General features: G+C 43.3%; 1 protein-coding gene across 2 annotated transcripts in view; it reads left to right on the top strand.

Moving 5' to 3' along the window:
* Positions 1-14,764, top strand: part of TRAPPC12 (trafficking protein particle complex subunit 12) — a 71,344-nt gene that overhangs the window by 14,936 nt on the left and 41,644 nt on the right. For both annotated transcript variants that reach the window (XM_066640304.1, XM_066640303.1), the window contains one exon: positions 13,454-13,567. In XM_066640304.1, the coding sequence (XP_066496401.1) occupies positions 13,454-13,567 (114 nt within the window). The remainder of the gene's footprint in view (positions 1-13,453; positions 13,568-14,764) is intronic.

Genomic DNA, 14,764 nt, shown 5'->3' with positions numbered 1-14,764 from the left:
GGAGAGAGGTGAAAAGTGGTGTGCCCCAAGGATCTGTCCTGGGACCGGTGCTTTTCAACCTCTTCATAAATGACCTGGAGACAGGGTTGAGCAGTGAAGTGGCTAAGTTTGCAGACGACACCAAACTTTTCCGAGTGGTAAAGACCAGAAGTGATTGTGAGGAGCTCCAGAAGGATCTTTCCAGACTGGCAGAATGGGCAGCAAAATGGCAGATGCGCTTCAATGTCAGTAAGTGTAAAGTCATGCACATTGGGGCAAAAAATCAAAACTTTAGATATAGGCTGATGAGTTCTGAGCTGTCTGTGACAGATCAGGAGAGGGATCTTGGGGTGGTGGTGGACAGGTCGATGAAAGTGTCGACCCAATGTGCGGCGGCAGTGAAGAAGGCCAATTCTATGCTTGGGATCATTAGGAAGGGTATTGAGAACAAAACGGCTAGTATTATAATGCCGTTGTACAAATCTATGGTAAGGCTACACCTGGAGTATTGCATCCAGTTCTGGTCGCCGCATCTCAAAAAAGACATAGTGGAAATGGAAAAGGTGCAAAAGAGAGCGACTAAGATGATTACGGGGCTGGGGCACCTTACTTATGAGGAAAGGCTACGGCGTTTGGGCCTCTTCAGCCTAGAAAAGAGACGCTTGAGGGGGGACATGATTGAGACATACAAAATTATGCAGGGAATGGACAGAGTGGATAGGGAGATGCTCTTTACACTCTCACATAATACCAGAACCAGGGGACATCCACTAAAATTGAGTGTTGGGCGGGTTAGGACAGACAAAAGAAAATATTTCTTTACTCAGCGTGTGGTTGGTCTGTGGAACTCCTTGCCACAGGATGTGGTGCTGGCGTCTAGCCTAGACGCCTTTAAAAGGGGATTGGACGAGTTTCTGGAGGAAAAATCCATTACGGGTTACAAGCCATGATGTGTATGCGCAACCTCCTGATTTTAGAAATGGGTTAAGTCAGAATGCCATATGTAGGGGAGGGCACCAGGATGAGGTCTCTTGTTATCTGGTGTGCTCCCTGGGGCATTTGGTGGGCCGCTGTGAGATACAGGAAGCTGGACTAGATGGGCCTATGGCCTGATCCAGTGGGGCTGTTCTTATGTTCTTATGAGAAAGGCCCTTTAAATTAAAGGAAAACAGTCACAGTTGGATGACAATCTAACAATCATTCTCTCTGCAGACTTCACTCCTTCCTTACCCCTGAGCACGTGAAAAAGTCTAAATGGCAGCGATTATCAGCTTCTCCATTCTTTCCCCCTTGCTGGGGCTCCTGGTGAAGGGAGGGATTGTTGCTTCCTAGTGAAGCCTAAGCTCCTGGAGAGAGACTGATTGCCTCTGTATGCATTTCAAAAGGTCAGCAAGGCTGTTTTTAAATCACCAGAGCAAAGAGACTTTGTTTTTTAAATTGATTTGCTATAGTGTGTTTTTTGCCATCCATGTGAGTTCCTCAAATTGTGGGTCACCCTCACAAATAATGAGACTCAACCTGTACAGGGGAAGGGAAGGTGTCTCCCTTTGTTTGCTTTTTATTCAGGCTACATGAGTTCCTGAATAAACTCATGGTGGGTAGGCAGATGGACCAGTGGAAAGCATAGCTGTGTCTTGCCGCTCTAGCAGACAAGTGACTTCCTTGTTCACAATTTCTTATTGCCTAAGAACCAGATTTCGGCCACATTTAGATCAGCACACACTGTACAGTATATTTAATACATTTTTACTTTGCTTTTTCCCCATTGCTGGGGGTGCCCAAGGTGACTTACATAAAAGAATGCCATTGTTGGCACACAAAAATAGAGAGCACTTGTTAGGGTTATGGGTTTTGTAAAACAACCCCAGATGACTTATAGCCAAATTCTAACCAATTTTCTAGCACTTAGGCAGCTGCAGTTCAGTCCCAAAGTTAGTTAGGATTAGGCTGTTAAATAAGTAATAGCCCAATCCTATTTGTATCTGTTTGGAAATAAGCCTCATTGAGTTTATGGGACTTACTTGTAGGTTGAGATCCTATGCACCTTACCTATGCACCTTACCTAAGTTAACTCCATACAGCAAAGCTGCAACTTCTTTGTAACAGGAAAACTTGGTTTATGTCTGGGATGTGAGTAATTTGGAGTGATCTCTTGATTTAATGAACCTTAATTTAACAGACTTCAGAAGCACTGAATGCTTTCTGTTCCATTAAAAACTAGCCCTATACCAGAGGCGTCAAACTTGTATCATACAACAGCCCGAATAGCATTCATGATGTTTGCTGAGGGCCAGAAGTGATGTCATTAAACAGGTCATGGCCAGAAATAAGCACTTTTCCCTCACTTATGAACTTATTCGCTGCAAATGACAGAAGAGAAAATACGCAAATCTTAACCTTATTTTTAAGATAAGGAAGAGCTCAATTATCATACAGACTACCCTCGGCACAGTTCAGCAGCTGGTGCTGGGAGAGTCCAAGGGCCAAATGGAGAACTTCTGTGGGTCACATCTGGCTCTCGGGCCTTATATTTGGCATCCCTGTCCTATGCATTTTGTACTTTTACATCTACATTGACTTAAGTTCAGTCTGATTGAATTGACCTTTGGCCTTAGTCAACACCTTTTTACCCCGCTTGTCTGTTAAACTGAGGATTCACTGTAATATTACCTCCTAATATTACCACTGTAATATTGCAAGAGGAAGTGTGTCACCAAGCCTGTATACTGAATATTTTGAATAGTCATATCAATATGTTAGTGCAGCAGTTCTCAAACTCTCTGGGAGTTCAAGAACTGCTGGTAAGTTTTGGCAGGGACTAGGAGGAGAAGATATGCCCTGATGGTGCCACAGTGATTGCGGAAATGTGGGGACCCAGGGCTTTTTTCTCCCTACCTGGTGAAGGTCTGCAGGTCTCGTGTGAAAACCAGTAGTGCTCTCTGTCCTACAATTAGCAGTGATAACACAAGCTTCAGGGAGACTGACAGAGGGGGCTGTGAGCCTCCAGGACCCTCTCCGAGGCCCGCAGATCCCCCCAAATAGGGAGGCAAACCCTTGGGTCCCCATGGTGCCACAATCGCTGTGGGGCTGCTAGGGCACCCATTTCTGGGTCGTGAAGGGGAAATTACCCTTTTTTTACTTTCAATGGTGGGTCACAGCCTTCCACTTTGAGTACCACTATGTTAGTATGTAAGGTATTCAGCTGAATCTAAAATAAATCTACCCATGCAATATTGTTGTCAAAGTTTTTTTGAAAAGTCCAAATTTGGAACACCAATTTATAACTGTTAGCTATCGTTGCTCCAATGGTTGACATTCTAGCTTCTTCATTAAATGAATGACTATCACAACATTTTCATTATTCAAGAAAGGATAACGGCAAAACTGTATTTTCAGTACAGAAAGTGTACAACAGAAGAAATGAACTAAGAATTTTTAATTGCATTATTTCAGTGGTATTTTATGAGATTTATGCGTGTAGTAACTTTTCAGCAAACTTTTGCCTAACAAGGGGTTACTGACTGAGTTTTTCTCTAAGTAATGTCAAAGTGCTCTACCAGAACAATTTACATTCGAGAAGAATGTCATAGCAAATGGAGGAGGACATTTTAATCATTTTAATGGTGTCGCATGTTGAGTTAATGACTCCCTTTTGAGACTCTGTTTAGAAAAAAGAATTGTATAGGTTCTGTTAGTTGTGCATTTGATTAATGTTAAATTTCAATATGTTGTCAAATATAATAAGCTGTAGGCCTTGCATATTTACAGTTTTTATAGCAGAGAGGTTTTACTTCAAAATAAAAAGAATTCACCCTGTTCCCACTGAATTTTTACTCTAAAGTTAAGAAGGTATGACTAGTCTATGATTCTAGAAGTGAAGAAGGCTTCTGATGGGGGAGCCCTGGGTTTTTTTGGCATCCCATTCAGGATTCATCAGCAACAAACACGCTTCCTTGAAAAGCTAATTTCCTATTAAGATGGATAGCAGTATTCTCCTGCAAGTGGTGGATGTGTTCCATAGGGCAGGGATGGACAGACCAAAGTGATCTAACTTTTTTTGTATTGCAATCCCTGATTTACAAAACGAGAGTGCAAACCTGACTATCTTAACAATTAAGGTACATCCAATGTGTGTTAGGTGATCCTGATAATAATAATAATAATAATAAACTTTATTTGTATCCCGCCCTTCTCCCTAAAAGGGACCCAGGGCGGCTAACAACATGTAAAAACAGATTTAAAAAACATAAATTGGCAATAAATAGCAGATAAAAAACATATTAAAAACACATTAACAGAGACCATAAAAACAGTAGTCAGATTAAAAGACAGAATAAAAAGAGCATAAAAGAGCAAATCACAGAAGAATCAGGCCTGTAAAAAACTAAAAGATGTATAAAAAATGTTAAGAAGGCCAAGAAATCAGAAGGCTTGTTGAAACAGCAGTGTCTTCAGGCCTCGCCAAAAACTCTCAAGAGAGGGAGCCATTCTCAAGTCAAGGGGAAGGGAGTTCCATAATGTTGGTGCCACTACCGAGAAGGCCCTATTTCTTGCCGCCGCTCCACGGACCTCCTTGGGTGGCGGCACTTGTAAAAAGCCCTTCTCAGATGACCTGAGAGGGCGAGCTGGATTGTACGGGAGTAGGCGGTCTCTAAGATACCCTGGCCCAGAGCAGTATAGGACTTTAAAGGTCAAAACCAGCACCTTGAATTGGGCCCGGAAACGAATGGGCAGCCAATGTAGCCCCCGGAGAAGTGGACTGACAGAGTCAAACCGCCTAGCTCCAGTGATCACACGGACTGCCGCATTCTGCACTAATTGCAGTTTCCAAACCGTCTTCAGGGGCAGCCCCACATAAAGCACGTTACAATAATCTAACCTCGATGTCACCATGGCATGGATCACCGTGGCCAGGTCTGCACGATCCAAGTACGGCTGCAGCTGGCGCGCCAGCCGAAGCTGAGCGAAGGCCCCCCTAGCCACAGCCGCCACCTGGGAATCCAGGAGCAGCTGCGAGTCCAGGAGGACCCCCAAGCTGCGGACCTGCTCCTTCAGAAGGAGTGCAACCCCATTCAGAGCAAGCCGATAATCCAGCACCCGCATTGAGGATTTCCGAACCAGGAGAGCCTCTGTCTTATCCGGATTTAATTTCAGCTTGTTAGCCCCCATCCAGATCTTCACTGCTTTCAGACAGCGCTCCAGGCCCTCAACCACCACCCTGGAGTCTGGAGGAAAGGAGAGATAGAGCTGGGTGTCATCAGCATATTGATGGCACCTCACTCCAAACCCCCAGATGACCTCTCCCAGCGGTTTCATGTAGATGTTAAATAGCATGATCCTGATCGTGCACACTGGTCAGCAGATAGGTCAGTGTACTCTAGAAAGGGTTCTCTGAAGGTAGAATATTTGACAGCCCACTCTTCTTTGGAAATGGTGTGTGTGTGTTCTTTCCTTCAGAAAGAGAATCGGGCTACAATCCTATACACCCTTTCCTGGAAGTAAGCCCCCTTGGACACAATGGTGTTTTCTTCTGAGTAGATATGCATAGGATGATGTTTTCAGTGGAAGAATGACAACAAGCCACTGACTGCATATTGATGAACAAGAGAAAGCTGATAAGCACCAGACCATCACTGATAGTTTAAGGATGTGAAAAGAGATACCAACCTCAGCAATAACAGCAAGTGTTTCTCTGCCATTGTATAAACCTCTCAAATTCTTTAGCAGCTCATTTAAATCTCTGTACCTTTCAAAATTGGACCAAAATTAATTACATCCTTGCTAAATATGACTTTCTTTTGAGGAGCTTCATCTTGAATCATGTCTTCACAGTTTTCTGGACTATCAGGTTGTCCCTGGTTGTTTCTGCTGGACAACAGTGACGCAGACTCACAGCAACTTGTCTTTAGAAATTGTTTGACTGACTAGTGCTGATATTGTGATGTTGGAAGTATATTTTCTTTGGGGATAGATAAATATTCTGCACTAGTCCTCTTCAGTGGAATAAACAGATGGCCATTGGAGATTTAATAACATTAAAAAATTCACATTTTTTAATTTGAAATCAGGCATCCTTTTATTTATTATGGCTGGTCCATTATTCTGCTGCATCACATGAACTATGTAACCTTCATTACATATGTACATCTGTCAAACATCAGAGAACAGATGGTGTCCATTCCCATAGTTCTGTGTCCTCTGGCTGTGATCCCATAAAAATGCAGGAGGCTCTGCATCTGAACCAGAGCATGAGATATGAAGAGAGGGTGATAGTACATTTTCTAGTTGGTGTAGCTGCTAAAAGACTGAGCTGCAAATCAGAAAGACTCCAGTTCAAATCTCACTTCATTTATAATATCTATAGATGGTCACAGTTCTCTCAACCTCAGCCCTTCTTCCCCATCTACAATATGGGTATGAGAAGTTAGCATTATCAAGAAGCTAACCCATATACATTTGTTGTAAGGAGCACTGAGATTATTTCAAACACAGAAAAGCTCTGAGTAGCTGTACAGTTGTCCCATTGTCAAGTCATTTAGACTTGACGTGCTAAATGACTGTGGCTTAGAGCAGCTAGTCACGGAACACACCAGAGGGCAGGTGACTCTGGATTTAATATTGTGCGGTACACAGGACCTGGTTAGAGAGGTAAATGTTACTGAGCCATTGGGGAACAGTGATCATGCTGCGATCCATTTTGACATGCACGTTGGGGGAAGAATACCAGGCAAATCTCTAACAAAAACCCTTGACTTCCGACGGGCGGACTTCCCTCAAATAAGGAGGCTGGTTAGAAGGAGGTTGAAAGGGAGGGTAAAAAGAGTCCAATCTCTCCAGAGTGCATGGAGGCTGCTTAAAACAACAGTAATAGAGGCCCAGCAGAGGTGTATACCGCAAAGAAAGAAGGGTTCCACTAAATCCAGGAGGGTTCCCACATAGCTAACCAGCCAAGTTAGAGAGGCTGTGAAGGGCAAGGAAGCTTCCTTCCATAAATGGAAGTCTTGCCCTAATGAGGAGAACAAAAAGGAACATAAACTGTGGCAAAAGAAATGTAAGAAGGTGATATGGGAGGCCAAGAGAGACTATGAGGAACGCATGGCCAGCAACATTAAGGGGAATAATAAAAGCTTCTTCAAATATGTTAGAAGCAGGAAACCCGCCAGAGAAGCGGTTGGCCCTCTGGATGGTGAGAGAGGGAAAGGGGAGATAAAAGGAGACTTAGAGATGGCAGAGAAATTAAATGAGTTCTTTGCATCTGTCTTCATGGCAGAAGACCTCGGGCAGATACCGCTGCCCGAACGGCCCCTCCTGACCGAGGGGTTAAGTCAGATAGAGGTTAAAAGAGAAGATGTTTCAGACCTCATTGATAAATTAAAGATCAATAAGTCACCGGGCCCTGATGGCATCCACCCAAGAGTTATTAAGGATTTGAAGAATGAAGTTGCAGATCTCTTGACTAAGGTATGCAACTTGTCCCTCAAAACGGCCATGGTGCCAGAAGATTGGAGGATAGCAAATGTCACGCCTATTTTTAAAAAGGGAAAGAGGGGGGACCCGGGAAACTATAGGCCGGTCAGCCTAACATCCATACCGGGTAAGATGGTGGAATGCCTCATCAAAGATAGGATCTCAAAACACATAGACGAACAGGCCTTGCTGAGGGAGAATCAGCATGGCTTCTGTAAGGGTAAGTCTTACCTCACGAACCTTATAGAATTCTTTGAAAAGGTCAACAGGCATGTGGATGTGGGAGAACCCATGAACATCATCTATCTGGACTTTCAGAAGGCGTTCGACACGGTCCCTCACCAAAGTCTACTGAAAAAACTCCACAGTCAGGGAATTAGAGGACAGGTCCTCTCATGGATTGAGAACTGGTTGGAGGCCAGGAAGCAGAGAGTGGGTGTCAATGGGCAGTTTTCACAATGGAGAGAGGTGAAAAGCGGTGTGCCCCAAGGATCTGTCCTGGGACCGGTGCTTTTCAACCTCTTCATAAATGACCTGGAGACAGGGTTGAGCAGTGAGGTTGCAAAATTTGCAGACGACACCAAACTTTTCCGAGTGGTGAAGACCAGAAGTGATTGTGAGGAGCTCCAGAAGGATCTCTCCAGACTGGCAGAATGGGCAGCAAAATGGCAGATGCGCTTCAATGTCAGTAAGTGTAAAGTCATGCACATTGGGGCAAAAAATCAAAACTTTAGATATAGGCTGATGGGTTCTGAGCTGTCTGTGACAGATCAGGAGAGAGATCTTGGGGGGGTGGACAAGTCGATGAAAGTGTCGACCCAATGTGCGGCGGCAGTGAAGAAGGCCAATTCTATGCTTGGGATCATTAGGAAGGGTATTGAGAACAAAACAGCTAATATTATAATGCCGTTGTACAAATCTATGGTAAGGCCACACCTGGAGTATTGTGTCCAGTTCTGGTCGCCGCATCTCAAAAAAGACGTAGTGGAAATGGAAAAGGTGCAAAAGAGAGCGACTAAGATGATTACGGGGCTGGGGCACCTTACTTATGAGGAAAGGCTACGGCGTTTGGGCCTCTTCAGCCTAGAAAAGAGACGCCTGAGGGGGGGACATGATTGAGACATACAAAATTATGCAGGGGATGGACCGAGTGGATAGGGAGATGCTCTTTGCACTCTCACATAATACCAGAACCAGGGGACATCCACTAAAATTGAGTGTTGGGCAGGTTAGGACAGACAAAAGAAAATATTTCTTTACTCAGCGTGTGGTTGGTCTGTGGAATTCCTTGCCACAGGATGTGGTGCTGGCGTCTAGCCTAGATGCCTTTAAAAGGGGATTGGACAAGTTTCTGGAGGAAAAATCCATTACGGGGTACAAGCCATGATGTGAATGTGCAACCTCCTGATTTCAGAAATGGGTTATGTCAGAATGCCAGATGCAAGGGAGGGCACCAGGATGAGGTCTCTTGTTATCTGGTGTGCTCCCTGGGGCATTTGGTGGGCTGCTGTGAGATACAAGAAGCTGGACTAGATGGGCCTATGGCCTGATCCAGTGGGGGCCGTTCTTATGTTCTTAGGATCTATTTGAGAGTCTATCTTGTCTTGAACACGCCCAGTGGAATTTTAAAAATTTTCTTTTGGATGGCAGACTCTCATCATTCAACATGGTAATTCATTTTGAACTGCAGTTTTGTCATGCAGTGTGGGTGGAGACTGCTGTTCATGAACCGCAAGTCCAGCATTCCCTTTGCACATAACCAATGGCTTAATTCTTTTGATTCAGTCCTTTATTTTCTACTAATACCAGTCAGCGAATCGCACATGCTTGTGTTAGTACCTTTTGACACAATGCCCTAAAGCCACACACCAAGCCCATGTGAAAGCAAATGAAGACTTAATACTTATTGCGTTAGTAAGTTGCTGCTGCAGCTAAAAATCTGCTAGAGGATTGTATTTTATCTTTCCAAGTTTGAGGTAGAAACATTTTGGACTGTCTTTCCAAAGTTCCTTTTCCATATGTGTCTTCTCTAAGAATGTCATTAGACAACCAATGCACTAGTACCCAGTAACCTTTAATAAATGTCATGGCACTATATTCTTAACAAATGAATATAGCTTGATATTCTTTCACTGTAGCATTCAGGTAGCAAGCTCAGCAAAACTTGAAACTTTGCCCATAATGATTTAAGACTTCCCTGCTGCCTCTTCTTCAAAGAGTAGTTCAAAAAGAATTGCATGATGGATAGATATGATTACAATTTGGTTGCCAGGTGTACATTTTCATAAAGCTTTGTCCTTTATTTCACAAATATCACAAACTCAATAGGTCATGGCTAAATTCAGAATTACCATCTTCACAAGGTTCCTCATTTTTAACCCCCCCCCCAGTTGCGAATAAGCATTTTCTAGATTCTAATTCTCTCTCTTTTAGAAGAAACAGTTGACATACAGTTTTTTTTTGTTTTTTTGCTACTTGCAAAGACTCTTCCTTAATTCTAGTAACTCCTGACTGAAAATGCATAGGGTTGTATTTTAAGAAAGTTACAGCCCAATCCTAACCAACTTTCCAAGGCTGATACAACCCTAGGTACGGGAACAGATGTTCTCTTACCTTGAGAAAGCCTCTATTTCTTAGGATACCGCCCAATACAGAATGTTTCAGTTTCAGTTTCAATTTATTTGCTTAAAACCATAGGTCGTCGCAATACATTAAAAGAAAAACAACAACAAAATATATAACAATAACCAATAAAAACACTCATCCTTAAGATTTATGGAGTTTCGTACAAATCTTTTAATACAGAATGTAACATGCACCCAGTTGGCACAGCTGCATCTGTGCTGGGAAGTTGATTAGAATTGGACTGTCAGTCATGATTAATCATCACTGAAATCAATGAGATAAGTTGGCTCTGACAAAGTTTCATTAACTTCAGTGTTACATAGACATGGCTAACTTTCTTAGGATATAGTGTCCTCAAGTGCTATATATGATAGAACTCATCTCCAATTCAACATTTCTTAAGGGATGTTCTTAAGGGGCTAAAGAAATGTATCCTCTTCCATCCTTCTGTAAGTGAACAATGTCAGAACATTTCAAAAAGAGCACTCGGTTTGCTTTGCAGATATACAGGTGTGCACCACTTAACGATGGGGATACTTCTACTATCCCTGTTGTTATGTGATTAGGTCATTAAGTGAACATTCTGTCTAATTCAGTCAGGGCAGGAGGTCTGGTCTAGAGGGTAGAGCCTCCATTTGCCTGAAGATAACATCCACAAGGTCGCCATTTCGAGGCCACCGGCACCGTGCGACCTTGAAGCAGCTGACAAGCTGAAGCCGAGCTATTCCATCTGCTCTGAGTGTGGGAGGATGGAGGCCAGGATGTGAAACCAGATCAGAGTGAAACATCTGGACTGTTGTGGTTCATGAAAGATAGAACCTTCTTTCAATTGTAAAAATCCCAACGGGGATTTAATCAGCCTGCCTATGTAAACCGCCTTGAATAAAGTCTTGAGTAAAGACCAAGAAAGGCGGTATATAAATACCTGTATTATTATTATTATTATTATTATTATTCAATTTCCTTTGTTGTGTAAACAGACACTCCCTGCCATACAGAAAATCATTGTGGAAAATTACCATCATCCTATTTAGGCTCATACTAGAAAGCATCCCATATGGGTCAAAATTCTGCAACAGTCCCTCAGCTGCTCCTGAGCTCCTATACACTCCTTCATGGTAAATGGATCCAAAAGCCAAAGAGCTACTGTAGCAGACCAACTTCCTCCCAGATTTATTGTGCTAAGGAGTGTCGTGTATGCATTCGTTGACCCAGTGCTTATGGTTTATAGCAACCCCCAGGATTCCACACAGGCAGCAAGTCCAGATGATACTGCGAAATGTCAGATCCCAGGAAATTTCTGGGCCCCCTTCTTTAGCTCCTGAATCCCCTTTTTGACCCTGGACTGGGTACAAATTATCCCCTTTATCCCCTCTCATGGGCGCTGCCTCTGACAACACTGGAAGCCAAACACAGAAGAGAACAATGCTAAAGGCTGTCAGTGAACCCAGGGAGAAGAGCACCGAAGGAGACAGTTTCATCAGAGATTTTACTGTACAGTCTCTCTTGAAGTCTCTCTTGTACACATTCCAATTGTACACACTGCCTTTTCCCCACTGAAATTGAAGATTGTTTTTGTGTATACATTGCCACTCGTATTGCGAGCTGTAGATGGACAAGAATTGGATAGAAGAAAAGACCTTTTGGACCTTGCCAAAAACAGGAAATCAACTTCAGAAAACAGGAGCTAGAAACTGTTAACTTCTGGACAAATGAAGAACAGTTTAAGGAAGAGATAAAAGGGACATGGAGTGACTTTGAATACACATCTTAGATAAGAAAATCTAATCTGTGTAGCCTTGTATGAATTCTAGGTCAAAGGACATCCATGGGTTAGGTTAGTACACAAGAGTATTTTTCCCCTTTAACCTCAAATAGATCTTGCTGTTATCATGGTGCAGGAAAGAACGCAGTCAGTCAGTCTGCTTCTAATTTTGAATGGCTCGTGCCACCATGGGACTGAAATGAAATACTAGTAAAGAGCAGGATTGGGTTAATGATGAGTGCAAAAATTGTGAATTAGTGTGCTTTTGCCACAGTTAAAGAGGAAATAGTTTAGCAAAGGGAAACAGGAAGGAGTAGGGGGTGGGTGGATCAGGCCTGGGAGGGGAGCAGGTTCAGCAGTGGTGCCCACCAAATCTAAGCCCCCCTTTCCAGACCTGATCTGCCCGCATGCATCAGTGCAGACTTCTGCCAGTGATATTGCTGGTGCAGGTCCAAGTTGACCCATTGTGGCTGCTGGAGCTTACCCTGGGGCAAAAGAACAAATGTCCTCTTGCCCCAAGGAGACCTCCAACAGCCAAGACTCTCCTGCAGAATGTGATAGAAGTTGCACTGGTGCCATTGCATTGCTGCGCAGGGAGTTAGGATTGGGCTAGTAATGGTTCTGTGCATTTGTTTTGCTAATTAGTTTGCTAGTCTGTTTTGCTAATAGTTTAACCTAATTGCCCTCCTTGATCACACTCTACTGTATCTAATAGACAGAAACACTCAGACCAGCTTCTTTCTTAACTTTGGCAAAACTTAGCAAGACAGCTTTCTCTTCTGTCTTTGGGTCATCTTTCATTGTGTTCTGTTTCCCACATGGACAAAAATGGACATAATTGTGTTTTCCTGAACAAGTTCCTGTGTTGTTGGATGCACTTATGAATGTGTGGTTTCCAGATCTTTGATGTTTTGACAACTAAGCACTTCTATATATAGCATTTCTGTACTGCTGACAAATGCTTGGTGAACACTTGCAGTGAGGTTGGGCCCAGAGAATAAATGAAAAATGCATTTGTCTTGATGTTTCTGACTTTAATAATAATAATAATAATAATTCATTCATTCATTCATTCATTCGATCCTAGATCTGGTGAATGACCAGGTGTTTCAAATCTCAAGTGTTTGTCTTCACTAAAACGTTCATTTTGACCTAGTTGTAGTTTTTAAGTAAATTGTGTGACCTGCATGAATGCATTGATTCAAAACTAATAGGATGTAATCAGATCCTAGACTGAATGAATCAGCAGTGTTTTTTGGAGAGTGAGTATGATTCTTTGTAATGGTGATAATATTGCTTATTTCAGAGGTGTTAAACGTCAGGTGGATTGCTATTTCTGAATGGAGCAGTCTCTGACCTGTCATAATAAATTGTGTATGCTTTTACACTAGTATTCTTCTAATTGTAAATTTTGAGTCATGCCTGACTTTACTTTTCACCTAATTATACAAGTAGCTTTGACAAATGACATCTACTTCCGACTGGCCAACTTTACCGACCTTGTCATTATTACTAATGGCTAGCTGTAGCTGCTGCAAGCAAAACAAGTAGCTCCACATTTTAAGCAGCTGAATATGTTTGTTACTTTGCCATTCTCTCTTTTCCGTCTCCCTGCAGAGCAGCAAAAACTGGAGAGCAGCAGTTGACTTATGTGGACGACTTCTGACTGCCCATGGCCAAGGCTATGGCAAAAGTGGCCTACCCACAAGTCATACCACAGATTCCCTGCAGGTATGTTTGCCTTTCAGTCAGGCAAGTGTTTGAGTGCAGTTTTACAGATGGAGGCAGTTTTACAGGTGGGTGTATACTTGCCTTGAGTTCCTGAATTTGCACTTTGCAATGGGAACAGGTAATCTGTTTCACAGTTTATTTACCCAGTTTTCATCCTGCTTTTCTCCCCAAAGGGCAACCAAAGCAGCTTAATCTTATTAGAAATGTAACTTACTGAATGCCTACAGCTAATTTATGTATTCTATTTTGCACAAAATTTCATTAAAAGGGTGGATACTATCAAACGTCTATTGTTAAAGGATGAGTGCCTGCCTGTGCTGGAAGAGCTTGACAGTGAACCAACCCTAGAAGAACTTCATGTGGCCCTGGACTCCCTTGCCTTTGGCAAGGCACCTGGAAAAGACAGCATCCCTGCTGAAGTCCTAAAATGCTGCAAAGAGATCATCGTCACTGAGCTGCATGAAATCCTCTGTCTCTGCTGGAGAGAAGGTGGAGTACCTCAAGACATGAGGGATGCAAACATCATCACGCTGTACAAGAACAAAGGTGACAGGGGTGACTGCAACAACTACCGCGGCATCTCTCTCCTTAGCGTTGTAGGAAAGCTGTTTGCCCGAGTTGTACTAAAGAGGCTCCAGGTACTTGCAGAGAGCGTCTATCCAGAATCGCAGTGTGGATTCCGAGCCAACAGGTCCACCACTGATATGGTATTCTCCCTTAGACAACTGCAGGAGAAATGCAGGGAACAACGACAGCCACTCTTTATAGCCTTCATAGATCTCACAAAGGCTTTCGACCTGGTCAGCAGAGACGGCCTCTTCAAGATTCTCCCCAAGATTGGATGTCCACCCAGGCTCCTCAGCATCATCAGATCTTTCCACAAGGACATGAAGGGCACTGTTGTCTTTGATGGCTCCACATCACACCCCTTTGACATCCGAAGCGGAGTGAAGCAGGGCTGTGTTCTTGCACCAACCTTGTTTGGGATTTTCTTCTCTGTCTTGCTGAAGCAGGCCTTTGGAACTGCAACAGAAGGCATCTATCTCCGGACCAGATCAGACGGAAAGCTCTTCAACCTCTCCAGACTGAGAGCAAAATCCAAAGTCCAGCTGAAATGTCTGCGTGACTTCCTCTTTGCCGACGATGCAGCTGTCACTACCCACTCTGCCAAAGATCTCCAGCAGCTCATGGATCGTT

This window comes from Tiliqua scincoides, chromosome 1, assembly GCF_035046505.1.
Source record: "Tiliqua scincoides isolate rTilSci1 chromosome 1, rTilSci1.hap2, whole genome shotgun sequence".
In the NCBI taxonomy this organism is placed as follows: domain Eukaryota; kingdom Metazoa; phylum Chordata; class Lepidosauria; order Squamata; family Scincidae; genus Tiliqua; species Tiliqua scincoides.
The sequence above is the reverse complement of the archived record's forward strand: the minus strand, read 5'-3'. Positions and strand labels throughout refer to the sequence as shown.